Genomic DNA, 22,754 nt, shown 5'->3' on the forward strand with positions numbered 1-22,754 from the left:
ACTGCTGTAAAACGGTGTAAAAAATCCAAACGGCGGATATAGAGATTCGCGAGATTGAGCTAACGTGATACAAGATGGTGTAGACAAAAGGTCGCGCAGCCTAATCCGCTCGCGCGCCGCCCAAGACGCGCGGGATCGCCGTCGACGCTCTCGCAAAACGGTCGTGCGACGAGGAACATGAGGCGAAGAAATCTCTCGCGAGATCTCGGGGTATTGATTGCCCGCCCCCCGGCGTCGTGACGTTGCAGCCCTCGCGAGTCACGGTGTGGGGAAGTCGGCTCGCGGAGAGAACGTCGCGACGCCTTCGACCTCCACCGGTGTTCCTCTCTTCGTCTTCTCGGTCTCTCCTCTTCCTTTCTTCTTCTCGTGTCCCGAAATCGCGCGCTCTCGCGCCTCCCTCCTGTCGATCCGGACGGCACGACAATTGTAATCCGATCTTCGAAAGCCGCAAATATCCGGGGTCGGCAATCGGCGAGAAGTGGCATACTTCCGACTTCGAAACCGACTGATCTCATCGCAGTCTCCTTTTGTGTACCTCGTACGGACGCTCGTATTTAACTAACAACGTATCTCTCTTTCTTTCTTTCTCTCTCTCTCTCTCTTCTTTTTCTCCCAACGGTCGTGGCTCGTTTAAAGTCGATTTAAAGGCAACTCGTTGGAGGAATTGTTATTTATACAACTATAAGGCTGTCGATGGAGAGCACACGCGAGGTGCCCGCCCGGCCACTACTCCGCGCGAGCAGTGCGAGCGGCTAAGGGTGAGTGATCATCGTCGTCGACGATGCTGCTGCTGCTGCTGCTGCTGCTACTGCTGCTCCTGCTCCTGCTGCGGCTGCTGTGTAGGAGCGATTTGCGGCGCACGGACGGCGGCGGTGGCGGCGATAGCGACGACGGTAGCTGCTGCTGTTGTTGTTGCTGTTGCTGCTGCTGCAGCGGCGGCGGCGGCGGCGACGACGACGTTGGCGATCAGACGTCCGCGGTTCTCGAAGTGACGCTCGGCGATCGGCTGTGTATGACGACGCGGTGACCGTTCTTCGTAACGTAGCCGTCGCTCTCGACGAGCACCTTGGTCTGCCGGACGCACAGATCGGTGTCCGGATCGTCGCTCTCCTCGCTCGGTCCGCCGAGTCGCTGCTGCTTGTGCTTCCGCCAGGCGTTCTGTATGAGACGGGCGCAGTACTCCTCGCGCTGCCGCCACAGGGTGGACGAGACCGGCTCGTAGCCGGCCTCGTCGGGCCGGGCCTGGACCTCGCCTAGATCGGCCGTCTCTTCGATCGGATTGCCCTTCCGTGCGAAAAAGTCCTTGGTGAGGGCATCGAGGATATCCACGCAAAACATAAGGTCTCCCTTACATATGGGGATATCCATCGACACGATCTTGTATTTGTTGGGCTTATGTATCTGCAACGGGGGCTCCAATACGTCCAAGAAGTCCGACAACTGGTCGTATCTGATGTATTGCGTGCCGTCCGGGTCGAACTGCTGCCAAATCTCGTAGTACATGTCGTAGTCGTCGTCCGTGAGACCCTCCTGCACGTCCTCGGTGGCCTGCGAGTAATTCTCGAGGATCACGGCGATGTACATGTTGATGACGATCAGGAAGCTGATCACGAGATACGAGAGCAGGTATGCGATCCCGATCGTCGAGGATCCGCAGTTGCCTGGGTAGCCGATCTCGTTGTTCGGCTCCTGGCAATCCTCCTCGTTTATTATGCCGTCGAGAACACCGTCCCAACCGGCCGAGGTTGACATCTGCCAATACATAATCACAATAATGTTAATATATTTATAGAATTTTTGGTAAAATACTTTAAAAAGACAAATTCTTGCTTCAAGTTTTTAAAACATACATGTGTCAAACATTTAACGTTTTAATATCAACGTATATAATAAATGATTTTCATCATTCGTAAGATTTTGTAAAAAGAGCTGTCGAGAAATATATTTTATATGACATAAAGATAGTGAATGTATAAAATCTCTATTTAAAAAATTAAAATTTCGATGTAAATATAGTTACCTGAAACAGCAGTATCATTGACTGCCCGAATGTCTTGAAATTGTACACGTCGTCCAGTCCGCTCTTGTCTTTGACGTGCATGAAGAAAGACATTCCGAATATCGCGAAGATAAACATCACCAAAAACAGCAGTAGGCAAATGTTGAAGAGGGCTGGCAACGACATCGCCAGGGCAAAGAGAAGGGTTCGGATACCCTTGGCACCTTTCACGAGTCGAAGCACACGACCGACTTTTGCCACTCTCACTACACGAAGCAAAGTCGGCGACACGAAGTATTTCTCAATAATGTCGCTGAGCACCAGACCTGTCGAGGACGAAAATTTCACATTTCAGCAGAACTCGAGAATCACTGAACGTGCTCGAATTAACATCAAGGACAAAGCGAGGGTGCGGTGATATCACTTATGGCGCATAAATGATATAATTCATTCATAATTCATGAAATTCTCGTGCATCGTCAGTCTAACGGGTTCAGGAATCATGCGTTTGGATCGTTTAATTTTACGTAGCTATTGTTATAGCTAGTGTAGTTAGTAGTGAAGTAGAGAGTGCGATTCAGAAAGACATAGGGCTTTAAGTGTGCGTTTCTATAAAAGTTGTTTTGTATTTTTCTTGCAGGTTTTTTATGTCATACGAAAAATAATATTAAAAAGTCGTGTATTTCTATTCGATAAAAAATAACTTTTTTCGCGAGATACGAACGTTCATATTTGACACTCTGTTTTTTGCTTCAAGAAAATGTGTGCATTATATTGTATCGAAAATAATAGATTATTAAAAGATTCATGCGCGTCCTATATAAGGACTAGATACTAGAACTTTGGCTGGAAATCTCATAAAATTATATAGGAAGCGTATATGAAAATTGATATCGAAATATGGAAGCTCTCTCTATCGTAATCTAATTAAAATTATGCGGTGTCTTATGAAAGATGATTTTAAATTTGTTAAAAATTTCTGATCTACTGATAACATTCGAAATAGAGAAATAGTCTATAAATCGATCTATTATATACATATTTTGGTAGTAAGCGAAATCCTAAAATCTATTTTATACAGACCCGATCTTACCCGATCTCACCCGATCTTACTTCGATTAATGATTTGTTGCAACATTGATTAATGTCGAGTGGCTCGTGCAAAGCGTTACGCGTCGTTATAATTATTTCTGATTTGTATTTCTGATCTGAAAATTCTCCGATATTAATAATGTTAACTCTGCATCATATTATACTTTTGTCACGATTCTCGATTTAAGATACGAAGTAACGCTGAGAGCACGGCAATTCGACTCCGGACACCAACAACACAGTTTGGTAGGATACGAGTAAGGTGGTGAACGGGACGGGATTGGCACACGGGTGGGATACAGATTCAACATCAATGTAAGGCTACATAACGTAATGATATCCATCAGTCGTTGAGACACGAGCGAAACGTTAGGCCTGTACGCTTGATCGAGATAGAAAGAGATTCTGCGTGCATTAAAAAAAAAAAAAAATCTAGAGGCGAAACATGACAGCGTGGCATGCCGATCTGTCCTCGCTCGTGAGATAGGATACTAGTCTAAAGAGTAGTATAGTAGGTACTGTAGTGGCAAGAAGATAATATTATTCTGTTTAGATCGAGCAGCGAGAGAAGGTAAGCTAACAGGCCCGGCATTTTTTCATATTTTCCTTCCGTTTCACTCGGGTCATACGACTGGAGCAACCATTACGTTACATTACCTAATATTGACAATATAACAACAACAAAATCAAAGAGATTCCATGGCTCCTTGAAATAGTGGTAGCGAAGAGCGAAGATCTTCATGAGACACTCGCTGGTGAATATCACAATGAATATCATGTTGAGATAGTCCAGAACGTCGCTGAACGTTTTGCTCTGCTGATAATGGTCCAACGTCATCGTGAGCATGTTCAGCCCGATGAACAGCATGATTATCATATCGAACTTTTTGTCCGTCACTATTTCAAACACTATTGCCTGCGGCCGCCACTGTGAACAATCGAAAAAGATTATTATGCCGACTTATGCGTGGCTTATTTTTTTTTCCTTATCACATAACGTGAACTTGTCGAATTTAATAGAAAATATTTTCTTAATACTTTATTATATTATATATCGAAATCAAACAGTAATCAATTGATTTAAAAATAAAATTTGATTAATACGATTCGCGCATAAAAGTCGCACTATTATTTCATATTTACAGCACAAGTGATTTTATTTGTCGCACGCGTTTGTTTACATTTAATTGAATTTATTGTATATTATATATAGGATCAAAAATCAATTATTGCTACATGTCGATGAATTAATTAATTACGAGTAATTTTAACTGTCGCACACAAATCAAACGTCACACTATATTTTTACGAGGATATTTCGTGTTCTTGAATTGTTAAAATTTCTCTTATTTCAGGACTTAAAAATTTAGAATAAAGTTTTACAATAAATATGTTAATATATTTTTTCATTAAAATAAACGTTATCTTTCATCTAAATGTGGCAATTCTTTTAAACATTATATAATTAAAATCAACATTCGAAGTTTTCAGCTAAAGAATTAAACACAGTCCCGTGTCGCGCGGGCACGGAATTAAATTTCGCATCAAATAATATACACCAAGTTGCAACACATGATTGCATTAGGATTCAAGTAGCGATCCATTAAGCTCCATAAAAATGTTCTCGTCGTGCGGAATTAATCGAATTGATAAACGTGCTTCGATAACGTTACAATTTATTCTACGTGTGCAACGTAAGTTACGTATGAAACGTACAAAAGAATACAATATGCAATATATTTCGTTCTATATAATATTCCAGCACATTATTCGAGGGGTTTTTCGTACAGTCAACAGATCGGTCAGCATGCGGCCTTCGGATTTGTTTACGTACGACGTAACGGCGCGCCGCGCGACGTGCGTACACAAGGTCACCGCGCTCTAGCATTCGCACGCCGACACTCGGGCGAGTAGGCAGGCAGGCAGGCGATGGCGCGGCGTCCCCCGCGGGCCCGCGTATACGCCGTGTGTACTATAACCTCCCGAAACGCGACCGCGGCGGGTACGAAGCTCCGTGAGATGTAATTATTCACTAGAAATACGTCGCGGATATCAATCGCGCGCGATCCTCCAATTCCACTCCGATTGAGCGGCTCCGTAACGCGCGTCCGGCCATTCGACGGCTTCTCGTATACCGAAGCGGATATGCGTTATGATACTTCCGCGTCATACGTTCATTGTCGAAGCGGGCATTACCGTAAGTATCGCACACCGTGATATACTAATTGTGGCAGATAATTATTTCTCTGACAATTTTTCCGAGTCAAATAGAGCCCGTATATTGTGCATTGAATTTTACGCCGCTTTGGTTTATAATTTGTCCATCAGAGCGAAAGCGTATCGAGTGATAACACGAATCGGATAGATATCGAATCGAGTAATGGAAGGACAATACATTGATTATGTATACGTGTACTTCGAAATTGATACGTTCGGAATAATCAGTAAATGTTCGTCATTTGCATATCGGCGATTGCAACGCGATTATTCATTCGCAAGATTCATTCAATCGAAATCGGCCGCGCGAGCAATCGACAAACAACATGTATATTTCCGACATTTGCATTATTAGCATTTCGCGAATATTCGTTTTCAAGTCGTGAATTTGCCCGTTTACGCTATAATACATAAGCGAAATAAGTTATTGCCCTAAAGTATAATGATCATGCGTTATTTATTACAGTTATCCAAGGAGCGAAAAGTGCGGCTCGAGAATTGGGGGGGGGGGACTAGGGGGACGTGGTAGCATCGGTCTGAAGTTGGCCGCGCACAATCAGGAACGGAATACGCTTTGCATTGTGGGACTCGCCTTCACGTGAATTTGCAAGATGCCGTCTCGAATCGTAGTCCCGTGCTGTCCCGTTTTGTTTTCGCGTTGTTCTTGCCGTAAGTGTACGTAACGAAGTACGCGTCGCGCGCGATTAACGTCGGGAATCGGGAGTGCCGTGTAAAGTGTCGCGCCATTGTCGTGATGATAGTTGCGTATACGCGATCGTAATAAGATTTTCGCGAGTGTGTGTGTGTCGAAAGGAAGGAGAATCTGAGAGGAGGAGGAGGAGGAGGCTTGGGAGACATCGGGCGACGGTGGAGTCAACCCTGAGGTGAATAATTCATGTATCATTTATTACTTTTGCAAAATTAATCGGCTGAATTATGATTAATTTCGAATGATTTTGATATTTTATTTGTCATGCGTCGTTTCGTAATATTAGAAAATAATTTTATCTTAAGAGACATTTATTACATTATTAGATACATTTTTATGAAAATATTTTTAACGTGTCTAATATTTGTTTGGATTTTTATGAAGAGTTACGAATTCGATTTTTTTTTTATTAAGTTTTTAAAAGTTTGTATTTAAAAACATTTTTTTCGGCGTTTAATGTTTTTTTCTTAAATGTTTGATCAACGAACGAATTTGATGCGCGAAATCATTATTATTTTGAACGTTATGTAATTTGGGTATATTTGTATTTTACAGATTTAACTTCTGTGTACTACAACTCCACTGCTACGAATCGTATCGGTGAGTGCTGAAAATATCTTTTATTATTCGTGTAAACTTACCCTCGGTCGAGGAATGGCTTTTAGAGGCTTCTTATTGCCCATTTTCTTCATGGCATTGTAATATTTCTTCTGATCTTCCGTCATGAACATCTCGAGGGATCCGCCAGCTTTCTTCTTTTGTTCGTTAAAATTGTCGATGATCACTCCGATAAACAGATTGAGGGTAAAAAACGATCCAAATATAATGAAAAACACGAAGTAGAGATACATGTAAATGTTCGTTTCGCGAATCGGTTGCTTATCGATCTGTAAACGATTTGAGCCACGTGTTATAACGATGTATATATTGATAAAAAAAAAGGAGTCGAAATTGTAAGATTATATACTCACGTCTCTAGAGTCGATCGCGTCGTTCATGATTTGGATCCATCCTTTGAAAGTCGCCACTTGGAATAGGCACAGATACGCTTTCCCGACATGGTCGAAATTCATCGGCGAATTTTCCCACGTGTAATTCTCGGCGTTGCAAGCGTTACGATCCGGTATTATCTCGTAGCTGAGCGTCGTCTTGTTCGCGTCGACACACTGCAGCGAAAGTGAATTTATAGAGCGCGACTTTTTTTTTTTAAATTCTCGAACAAATCGCGAATTATTTAAAATAATAAATATCACTTATCTGAGAAGTAATTATCGACTTCTATTCGTATATATATAGAAATATAGTCACCTTATAATATTTGCCAGCGAACAGCTGCACCCCCATGATAGCGAATATAAGCCAGAAAATAAGGCATACCAGCAACACGTTGAAGATGGATGGAATGGCTTGGACCAAGGCATTAACGACTACCTATGAGAGACGAAATTTGGTTAGGCGCGATATCGGACTCAATATCAGACATTTCACTAAGAATTTCTGCATCTATGCGTTTATATATGCGATTGTGTCACGCGTTACACGCGTAATGTGCTCTCGTGTTAAGACCAAAAACGCGAAATTTATTTATCCCACAAAAATAAATCAGATATAACTATCCCTATTTTTTAAAAAACGTAATAAGTTTCTTCTAAACAGATTTATAATCTTTAAAAATATTGATAATTTTGAAATAAAATATTATTAAGTAACGCGATGAATTTATTACAAACGTATCATAACTTTCTTATGAATGATATTCGCTCGAAATTTAATATTATCGCAAAATAAAATAAAAATTTAATCATAAATAATATTTATTTATATGTTCCTCTGTGCAGTAGCTTAATTCCTTGCATAATATGATACTTTACACGCTTCTGAGTAAGTAGCGCCAATTGATAAAATTCAAATATAATGATCATTATAAGCAGATGTCGGCCAAATAAATTAGAATTTGAGTAGAGAAATATATACTTTCCGGTTCTTGATTTACATACACACCAAAAAATTTTATTATATTAGAATAATAAATTAGATAGAAAAATAAAAACTTATTAAATGATTTTCTTATTTTAATATTGCACGGGTTATTATACAAGCGATAATTTAGGCACAAGTTTCGTTAGTGTGTATGTAATTTAAGCGGGAAGTTAGTATACAGTTAATATAATTGATTAAATGTAATTGTGACTCTGATTGATCATGGATCCGTGATGATACGCGCATCGTGTATTTTATATCTACAACTTCCATATTCGGGTGTACTAAAAGAAAATAGCCACAGGCAAGAGCAAACATGTAAGACAAGCGCAAGTTGCAGCACGAACGAAAAGCTGACGAAAGCAAGCAAGCATTCGGTCTTCACGTCTACTATAAGCAATCCAGTTGCAAATACTACGTCTAAGCATTTTATATACAGAATATCCCACAAAAAAAAGTATATACGAGTAGCGCGGGCTCTCATTTATTATGGGCATAATATTTACTGGGTGTTTCCTTACTCTAAATTATACCGGTTGTTTAATTAAGCGGCTCTTTAAACATCAAACATTAATAACCAAGCCAAATTCTGCAACTTATGTATTATTCGATATAAAAGACCTTATCTGTTTAATTTCGCTTGAGGAACAATTACTACGATATTTATATAGCGAAAGGTGGACGATCTATAACCGCTAAATATTTTGGATAAAAAATTTCCATTCGATTTAGCCTTATTAAAAACAAAAAAAAATAGTGCCATTTTCTCCTCTCTCAGGACATTCAGTATATAATATTTGAAAAAAAAGAGGAGCAACTTAGAATTCTAAATAATTTACGCGATTCACATGATTAATATGTTTCCCAGAATTTCCTTGCATATATTAGAAGGCGAATTGTTTATCTTTTAGATTTCTATTTACGCATGTACGAATATACGAATTCGGAGGATTCTGGGAAATATACGAATCCTGTAAAATTCAGAAACAAACGCATCCTGCTACCTTCGTGGTCTCGTGCAAAAGCAAAACGCAAGAAATAAAATATTGAGCGCTCCGGGGAGCGGTTTGCAGAGCGAGCTACTGTAAAATAGAAGAAGTGTCAGGGCGTGGGCATGACAGTAATTACTACAACCCAGTGTCTCAGCGACCTTGTGTTGCGAGTATGTGATATAAGTATGAGTATTTGCGAGGAGATTCGTATTCGTCGCGATTATTACGGAATGGCGAGCCTTCTTCACTACGCGTTGCAAGAGAGATGAATGGAAAGTATCTCATTATGTGTATATCGCACATTCGACCGCAAATGTTATACTGACCGAAATAATGCTGTCGAATGAATATATTTTCAAAAAATTTCGATTTTTGATTCTAAATGCGATACGAATAGAGATTCGTGTGGCTAGTATTTTTGTGTATCTACGTCGAGCTTCCAGAACGCAACCGTTGTAACGCTGTCACACGCGCACTATTATATCAGGCTCGTGATTTACAAAGTCAGATACACGCGATGCTCCATTTCCGATCGTCACGTTTAAATGTGCTGTTCTAAAATATTTTACGTATATAGACATTTTCCCGCGAAGATGGAACGGGCACAACTCGTGTATCAATGACAATCCACAGATGAGATAAGCGCGTGTTCTCTGTATGCGTTTCTATGTATTCTATATATTTGCATGTCTCTTTCGATTAGTGTAGTGTTGATCGATTGTGGACGAATTATCTACGCGCTGCTTCGCGCATTCGCATTTCTAAGCTCTGCCGTGCATTCGCGATTGTCTTTTTTTTTTAGCATGTTCCCGTGCAACAGGAAGAGAATGTAATATTGAGTTTCCATCGATTCCAGATCGACGATCTCTTGCAGTTTTTCAAGAGTCAGTATCGAAGAATGTCAGATGTTCTGTCTTTAAATTATAATAGTTCTTTTATATAAAGTTTTTTTTAACATAAACAGTTAAGAAAATTCTAGAAAAATTCTTGATAATACCTTGATGGCCATAAAGAGTATTATTATATTATATTTGCAATTGCATTTTATATGAATAATTTATAAAACTATCGCGCGCACGATTCTGTATAAATTATATACGTTCGAAAAAACACATTCAATAAAATTAAAAATATATACATATTTAAAGAATCAATCAACTATTTAGTTTATATATATTAAGAAATAATAGTGTAGGTTTTTGGCTTTCAATTCACATTAAAGTGACAACGATGCGGGCTCTTGATAAACATATAATCAGTCGAATTTCATGGAAGAAAAAGGAAATGATGATTTTTGAATCCATATAATCTGAGCATCATTATTTCTAGTGCGAGAATTTTATCAGATAGTGTAATACGTATCGTTTGAAAGATAAAAAATGATGGTAATATAATGTAATAATAATAATAATAATTTATAAATGATTATAGGTACAGTAGAGTAATTCAGTAAAAGCGAGAGTTTGATGAGCTGCGATGACGCATTATCGAGAAAAAAAATTACATAGATTTGATTAGCAAACTTTTTTGTGCATATCTTCCAAGAAAATAATATATGTCATAAGCTTTTCTTCTTCGTACTCGAAACGTAACACATTTCTAAATTTTTGCAAAAATGATAAAGTAAATGATTATTTCAAAACTTGCGTATCAATCTAAAATAAATAAAGTTATATTAACTTTTTAAAAATATTTTTTGCAATTATTTTTTTTTGTCTAAAAAAAGTATATCTTTTTCATAACATATGTTTAATAACTTTTCTATCTAACACAACAGTTTGCAATATATCTTATACTTTAAGTAAATGTCAAGTAAAATAAAATTCATTTACGACGACGATTAAGCAGATATTCGTATAAAAATACGTTTTCTTCCTGGCGTCCCCTTGATGTAAAATATTGACGGAGGGATCATAAGATTAAGGAACATATGTTATACTCCCCGGCATTGAAGAAATCAAACATTGGGGGGAGGGGATCGACTCTGCCGTTTTCTCCACGGCGGACGTAGAGCAAGCGACAAGGTCTGCTGAGACGGTGGGCTACATACCCGCATCCCCTGCATTCTAGACATCGCCCTGAGCGGCCTTAGGGCCCTTAGGGTCCGCATTGTTTTGAAGGCTTGAATCCCGCCAGCGCCACAGAGCGACGCTACGAAGTTAATGAGCGATACCTGCGAGCGAGAAACGAGAGCGAATCACAGCGACAGGTAGACAGACGTGTGAGGGGTAGACTTGATCAATTCCGACGATTTCACGGACGTTGGGATGTAGGCCAGGAGGAAAGAGGGGAGGAGGGTTTAGTCAAAGACAGACGAGATCGGCGTATTACTGCGTTCCTTCGACTCCACGACGGATTAAGACAATTGGATATCTGTACAAAGACGAAATTCGAGGGGCTGTCGATCTGTGGAGAGCCTCGACATTTCTCTATCTAGATATATATGTATATACTCATATGTACATTATTGTACCACTCTTCTATGAGTATCATTACTTTCGAGGGTTCGTACAAAAACGAAGAGCGTATCGTTCGCTCAGTCAATTAACACCACGTTGAGGAGACAACTTTCTCTTGCACGTCTCGTTTTCGTGATATTCACGCGCCCAATATTTAATGAGAAAATTCTCTTAGAGATTTTGCAAAATTTATATATAAAAATTAATCCCAAGAATTGTATTTAGCATTTAAATAATGTACGCATTTAGAAGGCATTGACAATCAAATTTTATTGATAATGTTATTTAAATTACTACGAAATATTTCGTAAGAAAATCATAGAACATCTAATAGTTGACGTATTGCAAAGATTATCTATTTACTGCGTATGTAAATTGAAGTGGTTTACTAGATTCGAGAGCCGTAGGCAAGATTTCGTAACGATACTCATAGAACAGAGGACACATTACATTAATATTACAATATAATACGACAATTATATAAACAAGGAAGATAGAGGCAATAGATTCCAGGTACGGCACATATAGCAATTAACAGTAATCAGGAGATATACATGACTGTGTGTATGTGCATATATATTATTTTTACATGTGTACGTGGAGAGATACATATGTATTTCATATATAGACACACACACACGCGCGCGCACAAGTCAGAAACAGAGATAGATAGAAACGACAAACGGTAGGGATTATCGTTATACGAGCAAGTACTATCGGCTGCATCCTGAAACAGACGAAAAAGGTTTGTCATACTTGCGATCGCGACGCATCACGCGAGTCTCAATTTAATTTATATACGCACGAATGTGAAAGATACATCATTTGTTTGACTCACATCAAGATTATATCCCGCAATTAAGATGGGAAAGAAATTAAATTTGCTCACTTATCATATTATCTTTTTTTTTTCGCTAATCGAAAGGGAAAAATATACTCGCGATGAAGCGTCACGGCGCATCAAGAAAGATCTCGATAAACATATTACATATTGCGCGCGTAGACGCTGCACGTAACATCCCACGCGCGCGGGCACATCCACACACACATACGTACGAGGAAGTTTTTACACTACACAAAAAGCATATTTATATGTAATATATATGTATATATATATGTATATATCATGATATAGATATTCGTACGTTGCACAAACGATCATTGGTACCACGAGACTGTTAGAAAAGGCGTACATAGGCGACTTTTAGCTAGTAAATATACGACAATGACCCCAGGTGCAGACACCAAGTAGAGATGCCAGTGTATCTCTGCACATCGGTATAAGCACACCATAAGTACACCATAATACACCATAAGGCAAGCTACCCTTCCGTAGCTGCTCTTCCCGCTTAGCCCCTTTAAAAATTTTCGTCTTTTTTTTTTCCACCTCGTTCCCACAACGGATATTTCAAAAGCCGAAGCTTCGTACCGCGTCCAACGGATCGATATCGTACTCTATCTAAATCGCTTAATCCACAATCGATCGGAATCGAGCCGAAATAGATCCAGTTTGTTTTAAGGGATCGCTGATTTTCACTTTGACCCCGTGGTCCCAACATTAATTGCTTTCGTGCGAAAATCTTTAGCAAATTGGAGGGAGAGCCAGTGAATTTTTTGGAAAATGTAATTTTTTACAAAATTATAAAAATGTAAATAAATTTATTTGTGTGAAAATCAATTTATGTAAAGAGACGTTGTTGGTAGACGTACGTACATGTGCACGAGTATAGAAATATCTCGCGATAACAGGAATATAAATAATTGTCCTTATTAATGCTGCACCATCGACAGAAGTCAACGCTTAAATCTTCGATTCTGTAAAACGACTTGGACACGTCTCGGCTCGTTCCCGATCGCGACATCGTCACTACTTTGAGAGGAAGAAATATAGAGACAGAGAGAAAGGAACAATTCATGCATAACCGGCAGTCCCTCGTCAATCGGAGGTCCGCGCGGCGGACAAATTAATTAAACGTGCTGTCGTGATAAACGTGATCGATCCGTTAGCCCCCGCGTACGATCCATCGAACGTCGTTGCGATAACAGGCCGAACCACAGGCTTTCTTTGCATTTATCGTTTCGCTTAAGTCCTCGCCGACCGATGACTTACTCTCATGCCCTCCCACCGTGAGACTGCTCGTAAAGGTCTCAAGGCCCTCAGTGTTCTCATGGAACGGAAGGCCGGGATGTCAGCTGCGCCGGCCCAGATAGCGCCCAAGTTGACGAGTGATAGCTAGTTTCATTAAATATTCATCAGACGGGACAATAATATGCGTCAGTTCTTACAATAATACTTATAATGGCGATCGATTAAGAGAAATCCACCGGAAGCTTCGACGCTCGGCTCCCACATTGCTTCGCACGTCGGCATTAGTTGTTTCGAGGGTTGAAAGAGGAGAAAGAAAAAGAAAGGGGGAGGGCAGATAAAAATGTAAGAACGAGAGAGATCTTTGCGCGCGGTAAAAGAGGTTCGGGAAAAAAATCATCCGTGCGTCGATTCTGATGTTCTATCGGTTCTATCTAAAATACTCGAATTATTTATCACTAAATATATCTTAATCTTTATATCCATAAGTATTTAAATTTCTGTTATCGAGGCACGAATGGTTATATTTTTCTGCGATCTCAAGTCGTGGATGACACTTCGACTTGTTTTTAAGATCAGATGACACGCTGCTGATAAGACTGCACTGCGGTATCGTGTGTTGCGATTCTTCGAAGCGACGTACTTAAATGTACAAACGACGCGAAAGCAATACGGTGAATAATTGATCCGCGTGCAGTGAAGTCATTTGAGAACGACAAGACTCTCTCGTGAATTGTCACGTGTGCAATCGGGCTTTTAGGCGTATCGAGATTTTCCTTTTATGCGTTTTCAAATCTTCATTGAAAATTACGGATTCACATCGAATCATCATTTTCCGATAATCACGGGAGAAGCTACTCAATTGCACACGTTATACAAAATCAAATATTTCTGATAATCGGGTTAAGATATCGGAGAGAGAGAGAGAGAGAAAGAGGTACTTACCATGACGATGATAAAATCGAGCCAGCACCAGGCGTTCGTGAAATACTTCTTAAATCCTAGAGCCAGCCACTTGATCAACATCTCGAGGAAGAAGATCACAGTGAATATTCGGTCCATGTAATACAGTACGTCCTGCAGGATAGGTCGTTGTTGAAGATGAACGTCCTCCAAAGCCTGTAAGCCGTCCGTATTTCGCACGTTCATTCGCTTCCCCGATATATTACCTTGGATTTGCGAAGAGATAGGGAAACAATCTTACCAAGGCCAAGCTACTTAGAAGGATCATGGTGATGACGGCAGTCTCGAAATATTTGTTCTCGATCAGCCCGAAGGTTTTGAATCTCAGATTCGCCCAGCCTTGCCAAAACGGAGCGTCGTCGTCGCCGGCCAGGAATGGAAACTTCTTGTAGCAGTTTTCTGGACAGCAATCGGCCGGGTAATTCGACTGAATGGGATCCTCATCCACGTGTATTATCTCGACGTCGAGTTTTTCCTCTTCTTCGCCCTCTTCACCGTCTTCTAAATCTAGACACAGAAGTTTCAGCTATCGTTATTGAAACACGTTCGATGTTAAAAGTCTCCTTCTAATCGCCAGATTCGTGTCGATCTCTCTTTCCGAATTTTTAAATAATTAAAATTTGGTAAACACAAAATTAGGTAAACCGCCTTACCTTCCTCCTGTTCCAAATCTTCTTTGCTCGCATCTTTCTTCTCCTCGCCGTTTAACGAATCCATACTGCCTTTGTGACTCTCGTCTTTAAACGCGCGATTTTTGTGACTGCCATACGATTTGTTACTGTTAAAAGAATATTCGGGGTAAGGCATACGCTCTTAACGATATTATCAGTACGTGAGCATTTTATGAAAGACCTAACCAACCTGATGGTGTCATCTTCGTTCTGATTAATATAATCGTTGTCCAGTCTATAATCGTGATGGTTTATTGAATTCGCGATAACTTTCGTATTGTTCATGCACAGCTTACCCCTCTTCAGTTTATTCTTCAGATCTCCTTTGGGAAGGGAATCAAATTCGATATATTAACTATAAAATTAATATATAGTACCATTTATATATTTTTTTTGAATTCAATTAATAAAGGATGCAAGTTTTTAAGAAAAAAAGGATTTGCATAATGGGTTTTTAATTTTCAACTTTTTATTCTTTAATTAATTATTATGAAAAAAAATTTACCATCTTTTACAACAATGTTTAAAAAATTACTTTATATGCAAATTATTTTTATTACTATTTTATATATAATATATTTTATAGTATATTAATAATATAACAATATTAACACATTATGCAATATCTCTGCCAGCTAAAGACGATAATTATATAATACGAGAGGAATTATTATTGTCACATTGACGAAGTTTTACTTTGTTTCCGATACGCTTACCATGAATAGTAAATTCCATCCCGTCACCAATGGCAACCTCAAGCTGATTAAGCTCTTTGGCGCTCTTCTTGTCTCTATACGCGTCCAATTCTCCATCTGCAAGATCTAGGTCCCCATCGCGATCAATTCCATCTGCACAGTCATACAAAATCTCTAACCCGCCCTTATTAGGAAATTCGTATCGGAAAACAAATCGGAACGCGCTGAAAATTATACGAAAGATGCTGTACACAGATAAAAAAATATAATATAAATCCGTTCGCCGTATATACAGGCCCATTGCATACACACACGTGCGCGATTGTTTTCCGTCGCGATTCCCAACGTGTCGAATTGAGAAATCAAATCAAATTAGTAACGTGATCATGTTGTTCGCATGCAATCGTATATGGTGTCACTTATGTCCAGCGGTATCGGTGACCCGATCCGGTTCGAGACGGTGTGTCAACGATTTACAATGTAGATGCTTTACGCATGATACTTGCTGCATTAACACATTTGATATTAATTTTACTAATAGTGGTTTTGAAATAAATCTTCATCGGAACGAAGATCCAGTTGCTACATACATGTTTTAAAGCTATGTGAAAGATACTTAAAAATTGCTAGTGAATATTTTTTAAAAAGATTTCTTACAGAAGAATATATGTGTTTGTATTTAAAGAACAATAGTGTTTATAACTTTCCATTTTCATATTTTAAAAACGGTCGAAAAATTAATTTCCCCGAATATCAGGAAAAGTTACAACATTTGACTGTGGACAGAAATGCAGCACGCGTCATGCGATTTCTCATATGTGTACGTGTCTACTCTTGCTTAATAGTAATCTTGAACGAACTTCATCACCATCGAAGTTACGTAGTAAAATGCGTTCCCAAAGTAAAATGCATAGCAACGTATAACTGCCAGGCAGCTAATCAGCGAAATAAAACTTAATTTGCGCTTAATCCCACCGTGCATTTTAAACACATCGAACTGTTTGATTATGTCTAATCTTCGAAGATTACTCAATCAAAAATGTGATTAGACTTGAACCGGGCTGATCGTAAATCAGTTTGAAAAGAGCGATTGTTGCTCGTATTAAATCTTAAATAAAATTACATTATATACAATACATTATACGACGATTTTAACGAAACAAATAATAATAATAATAGCGAACCAAGAAAAATTTTAAAAAACTGCATAATAAATCGAATGTACCAGTCGACGTATATATGCTTTTATGATTGATAGCAAACATTGTTACAAAAACGATATATTAACAAATTATAATTAATAAATGAAAAAAAAATTTAAATGACATAAAATAAGCGAATGCTGTTTAAAAGTAATTTTGGCCAACAAAAGGAATATGATCGAAATCTCTCGTCCGCTCTGTTCGTCGATGTAATTCATAGCTCGTCATCGCGCGTGATTTTTATTTAATCTACTGTATCGGTCGCCGACTGGCACCAGAGAGCAAAACGTGTGAAAGTAGTGTAAAGCAAGAACTGAAAGACAGTGCCACGAACTACACAGCGCACACAGCAAGCGATCTGATTGGATATAAACCTTCTTTCCAACTGTTGGACGGTCCCTCACCTGGCGCCTGATCGGATATCTGATTGGTGAGCTTGGCTCGCATCAACTTAAGGAAATTAAGGATGTTTTTCTTGATCCACTTAATGAAACGGGCTATTCGATCGATCGCCTCCGCGATCTTGTTCGTGTCGTTGTCCGCAGTCGGGGCCGACAGGTTCGACGAGCCGAAATTGCTGAGCAACAGAGCTAAGAAGAGATTCAGGACCTATTTTGTGAAAATAGACCGCGATTAATCGATTGAATAAAACGGAATAATTTAATATGCGCAAAATTTGCATATGTCGTAAAATGAGGAGCTTCGCTCATCAAACTTATTACTGGAAAGATTCCGCCTTTGTTACTTACGACCAAGTTACCGATGACAACGGTAGCCAAGAAGAACGGTATACAGGAGACGTCACCGACCAGCATGCAATCCCACATCGACTCGATCCATTCTCCGCACAGTACTCGGAAAACGATCATAAACGAGTGCATGAAGTCGGTGAAGTTCCATCTGGGTAGATCACCGTCCGGGAAGTAGTCGACGTGATCGACGTAGTTCTTGCCGAAGAGCTGCATACCCATCACGGCGAAGATGAAGATGATGATGCACAGCACGAACGTTAGATTACCCAACGCGCCCACCGTTCTGCCCATGATGGAAATCAGCAGATTCAACGTAGGCCACGATTTAGCCAGCTTGAACACCCTCAACTGAAAAGAAATCACATTTTCGATAACTCGCGCGATCAAAATAATTGCTTGTCGATCAATAAATTAAATTGCGCAATAAAAACAGCGACACTCACCAATCTGAAGGATCGCAATACCGACAGACCCTGCACGCCTTCGAGACCCAACTCCAAAAGCGAAAGAGCGACGATGATAAAATCGAAAATATTCCAGCCCTCTTGAAAATAATATTTTGGGCTCATCGCCATCAGCTTCAGAGTTGCTTCGATGCCGAATGTCGCCGTGAAGAACTAAAATTTTGGATTAGATCGTCAACATTGTAAATTATTAAATTTGGCCTAATGTGTCGTATAACGTGCATGTATTAAATTTTTTTTCTATAATTACTTTATATATACATTTGCGTATATTTGACGGTACTCACGTAATTGCCAGATTTGAGAACTCTTTCCATGTCTTTGTCCATGTCGTGGTGATCCAGTGCCATGAACAGCGTATTAACGACGATGCAGAGTGTGATAAAGAGCTCTACGAATGGATCAAAGACCAACAGGGAGATGTACTTTTGAATCTCGAGCCAAAGCCAACAGCAATCCCAGACGCAAAAGATGTCGATACAACGAAACATTCCGGCCACTAACTTGTCCTTGAACGTAGGTTCTTCATCGTCGTCTGTCGGAAAGTAATAGGTCGAAACTGTAACGCGCGTTAGTAATTTTGTCTGGCACCACTCTTTTTGGGGAAAGAGGTTTTTCTTTGGTCAGGCTCATTCTTCGAGATCACAGATTATATTTACAGGCAGGCAGACATGCAAGCCGAAGGCGTGGCGAAAAATTAAAAGTGGCACACACGCACATACCGATTAACGAATCGCGTAAATCTGGATAAACGTACATAATACTGTAGCCGCAAAATATATAAAGGTAAAATTTCTTTTAATGTTAATTACTTTTTTAATGCTCACATTATTACATTAACATTACTATGCAGTTCCATAAATTGAGAAGAAAAGATTTTTTTTAATGAATATTTTATTTATAAAAATTAATACTGTACTAGTTTGATATAATAAACAATGGTAGTGTTGGTTAGTATTTCATACGATATGCAAATTTCACGCAAGGCGCTAATATAAAACTGAAAAATGATAAAATTTTTAAATAAATATCATCGTGCAATATTAGCGACGCGAATAATGTGCAATGCGACGTAACATAATTACATTAAAGCATGCGCGCGAACTCAACATACAATTATTACGTTTTGCACACACATAAAAAAAATGAGATAATTTTATTTTAATACTTTCGCCTGCATATAAAAGATTGTGAATTTCGTTAAATGTTCCCTTTTTCTTCAGCAGTTAAAAATTATTTATACAATTATAACACAATTATATTAAACTTGGAAAATGTAAATTTTACTTATAATTTTAAAAGATAATTATCTTTTGAAAGATAATTATGTTTCTGCGGCGAAAGAATTAGACTGTAATATAAGCAATTAATGACAATCAAACGCCAACATATAATCACGCGAAACTCTCCTCAACTCAAACGCTTTACAATTAAATACAGTTAACAAACAATATCACGCACGGCTGTACATTTCTGAAACAAAGCGATGAGTCTATGCGGTCTTCAGGAAAATATTCTCTGTTTCCGCGCGAAATGCTTACGTCAACGAAATTTGCAGACGCGATGTAGCGAAAGTGATTTATCAGCTTCACGTGCAAAAATTCGAAACCTATAAATCGTAGGTGTGATCAAATATTTTTTTCGGAGACTAATAACGCGCCGGTAAAAATACTCATTCCTATTTTTCAAATATGCTGATCTTGCCGTATTGTGCATCCGAGATAAAACACGATAGTGCCCTTCAACGCGGTGGTGATGCAGGTGCAAAAATATCGAAAGTTTAACCAAAATCACTGCAATTTCATACCGAAAATCAAAGATAAATAAGATTTCTCAATCATCGATGAGACAATAAAAAAAAATATCGAAAATATTATTTTTAAAATAAATTTTCTTATCATTTTTTTAATTCATGGAGAGAAAGAGATTAGATAAAGAAATAAACGAAATAAATATTATAAAATTAATATTATTGAATATTTTGAAATAAATATTTTTTTATCAAGAAATATACATATTTATATATTTCTTGATAAAAAATATTAATTTGAATATTAAAATAATACAAAATCAAAGAAGTATTTTGAAACCGCTATATTTTTGAGTTATTTATATTATTTATATTGCCGAGCGTTATTTACGGTTTATCGACGATTGAGGTAATCTGAAAAAAATCGAAGCATGAAGCGACCGGGATCGTGCAGCTGCGGCGAAGGTGGTAATCTGTGTCACATCGCAGGAAACGAGCAAACTCTGTTTCCCCAAAAAATGCTTTCACAAACCGCCCTCAAGGGCCCGCGGGCCGCAATCGTGTCTTTTTTTTTCTCGTCGCATCACGCTGCTCAGAAAGAGAAAGAAAGAGAGAGACAGAAAGACAATATCCTGCGTTTTACACATTATTCGTCATTTAAATACTTGGCTCTCCGTTTTAATAATCGCTGAGAAACGTTGTGTCGATTCATATATATAGCGAACCGCATCAGTTTACACGCCATGCGTAAAACAAAGGTATGTATAAGGAACACGAGCGTGATCTTTAGCTGCGTCGAATGGCTGGGATGAAAATTAAAAAAAATGAAACTTGTTCGTTCTACTATGTATGTACAAGGCGCGCGTGGCCCAGAAAAATGTCCAGCAAAAATAGTATACCAACGCAAGGGAGTAGTAGTATATGACGAGAGATTTTAAAAAACCAACAATGTACATCGAACGGCAGGATGCTCACACGATAAACAAGATATATACATTTGCGATAGGGGGAAAGGGGGGGGGGAAGAGGGGGTTTTAACAGAGGACAGAAATTTAACTGAAGGAAGAAACTTCGAGGAAACTTTGACGAAAAGGGTGCGGAAAGGGACGGCGACATTACCTCCTTGTTCCGGCGTCTGGCTCTGGCGACCGGCGGCTTGCTCGATTATGTCGTTCAGCACCATTACATCTGCGCAAGGAATGATAGAGGATCGGAGTAAGTTTGATTGCTTGGGAGAGCCCCGGAGGTTATTCACTAACTAGTTCTCAGTCTCACCCTTCATGTCGACCACGGTGTGCTGCTGCGACGGCTCGATAAACGGATTGTCTTGTTGCTTGGTCTTGCCCATGGTATCTTCCAGATCGGAAGTTTCCTGAAAACGTTAAACACTCAGTTGCAAATGCTCTTTTGGAGATATTATGCGTTCGAATCTGAACGTAAAACATCTAATTTTGGTATTGACATTTGTGGCGATTTTATAAAATATTGTTTGGATGAGTGTATTCTATTCTCAGTCCGCAACAAAAATTGTAATTGATAAAAATATATTCTCTACAATTATGTATAAACACGGACGTATTTTTCACAAAGCTAAAAGATTTAACATTTCCGCAGTTTAGCAAACTCCGACGTATCTTATCTTCAGTTAGACCATCGAAATTTCTTTCAAACTCTATTTTGTATTACATGATTGTCATATTTGCGAGTTTAAAGATCACTTACGAAATGATAAGTTTTCTGATTGGTGTCCGTAACGTGGCCATTGGCCGGTGTCGTCTGTTTGTTGTTTCTATTCCTGAGGATCTGCTCCTGCTTGGTGAGCTGCTTGCCGATGGTGTCGATGCCGCGGATGCCGGGGAAGGCCAGGTCACCGTGGGATGTGTAGGAGAGCCGCGAGGCGTGCGAGGTGTAGGACGAGTGACGCGAGCCGAGATTCGCGTAGTACACCGGCACCACGATCGTGCCGTTCTCCTCGGACATCGGCGTGACCGCGTTCGAGTCGTCGGCGTAGGGCAGGTGTTCCTGGGCGTCCAAATACGTCGACAGCACGAGGGGCTTCCGGTCGCCGCCCGGCGGTACGAAGCATCGGCCACGGCCGTTGCGTATCGTGAACTGGTGGCTGCCACGGCTGCTGCGGCGCAGATTGAACGGTGAGCCGGGTAGGCTCAGGCTCGCCTGAAATTACAACAAAGCGGACCACCGCTTTTTTTTCTCTCTCTCTCTCTCTCTTTCTCTCTCTCCCCGTTCTCGGCCCTTTTTTCTGGCGGCCGAGCCGAGGGCCAGCCGGAGAAAGGCGTCTCTCTCTGTCCCTCACGGCGACGAGGTGTTTCCCTCAGGACGATCGTGACATTTCCCGCGGAAAATCGATCGCGACCTATCGCAATGCGCTTAACGGATTGTTTGAAGAGTCATGAGCTGTGATGTGTGAAGCTTTTTAACTGGTGTCGTTTGAAATAGATTTTTGGCCATGCTCTCATCGGCCGAATATACAGTAGCGTTACGGAAGATTGTTTTTAAAGATGCCAAAGATTTATCTATTTAAATTAGGACGAGTATGCGACAGGTAACTCTTTAAACAAGCCGTTCTTTAAAGCTGCGTGAAGTTGGCACCCCTAAATGCGAATTTTGACAAAATCTATATGGCATTAGATTGTCCACAATATGTCCATATTTGTCCAAGAATAATAATCTTTTGTCCACTCTTGGAAAAAATTAAAAAAAAA

At 39.5% G+C, this 22,754-nt stretch overlaps 1 protein-coding gene across 1 annotated transcript in view; it reads right to left on the reverse strand.

The window, feature by feature from the left end:
• Positions 1-843: 843 nt before the first annotated feature.
• LOC105451166 (sodium channel protein para) overlaps positions 844-22,754 on the reverse strand; it is a 40,997-nt gene continuing 19,086 nt past the window's right edge. The window contains exons 12-30 of the mRNA XM_011691447.1: positions 21,754-22,206; positions 21,307-21,403; positions 21,151-21,219; positions 18,569-18,816; positions 18,261-18,434; positions 17,815-18,165; positions 17,440-17,674; positions 15,885-16,016; positions 15,359-15,491; positions 15,151-15,275; positions 14,739-15,004; positions 14,480-14,653; positions 11,040-11,162; positions 7,326-7,448; positions 6,989-7,183; positions 6,659-6,904; positions 3,749-4,019; positions 2,021-2,325; positions 844-1,752 (exon numbers count right to left, since the gene is read on the reverse strand). Coding sequence (XP_011689749.1) covers positions 967-1,752; positions 2,021-2,325; positions 3,749-4,019; positions 6,659-6,904; positions 6,989-7,183; positions 7,326-7,448; positions 11,040-11,162; positions 14,480-14,653; positions 14,739-15,004; positions 15,151-15,275; positions 15,359-15,491; positions 15,885-16,016; positions 17,440-17,674; positions 17,815-18,165; positions 18,261-18,434; positions 18,569-18,816; positions 21,151-21,219; positions 21,307-21,403; positions 21,754-22,206 — 4,506 coding nt within the window. The 3' untranslated portion in view covers positions 844-966. The remainder of the gene's footprint in view (positions 1,753-2,020; positions 2,326-3,748; positions 4,020-6,658; positions 6,905-6,988; positions 7,184-7,325; positions 7,449-11,039; positions 11,163-14,479; positions 14,654-14,738; positions 15,005-15,150; positions 15,276-15,358; positions 15,492-15,884; positions 16,017-17,439; positions 17,675-17,814; positions 18,166-18,260; positions 18,435-18,568; positions 18,817-21,150; positions 21,220-21,306; positions 21,404-21,753; positions 22,207-22,754) is intronic.

The sequence above is a fragment of the Wasmannia auropunctata genome, unplaced genomic scaffold (assembly GCF_000956235.1).
Source record: "Wasmannia auropunctata unplaced genomic scaffold, wasmannia.A_1.0 LD336053.1, whole genome shotgun sequence".
Taxonomy (NCBI): Eukaryota; Metazoa; Arthropoda; class Insecta; order Hymenoptera; family Formicidae; genus Wasmannia; species Wasmannia auropunctata.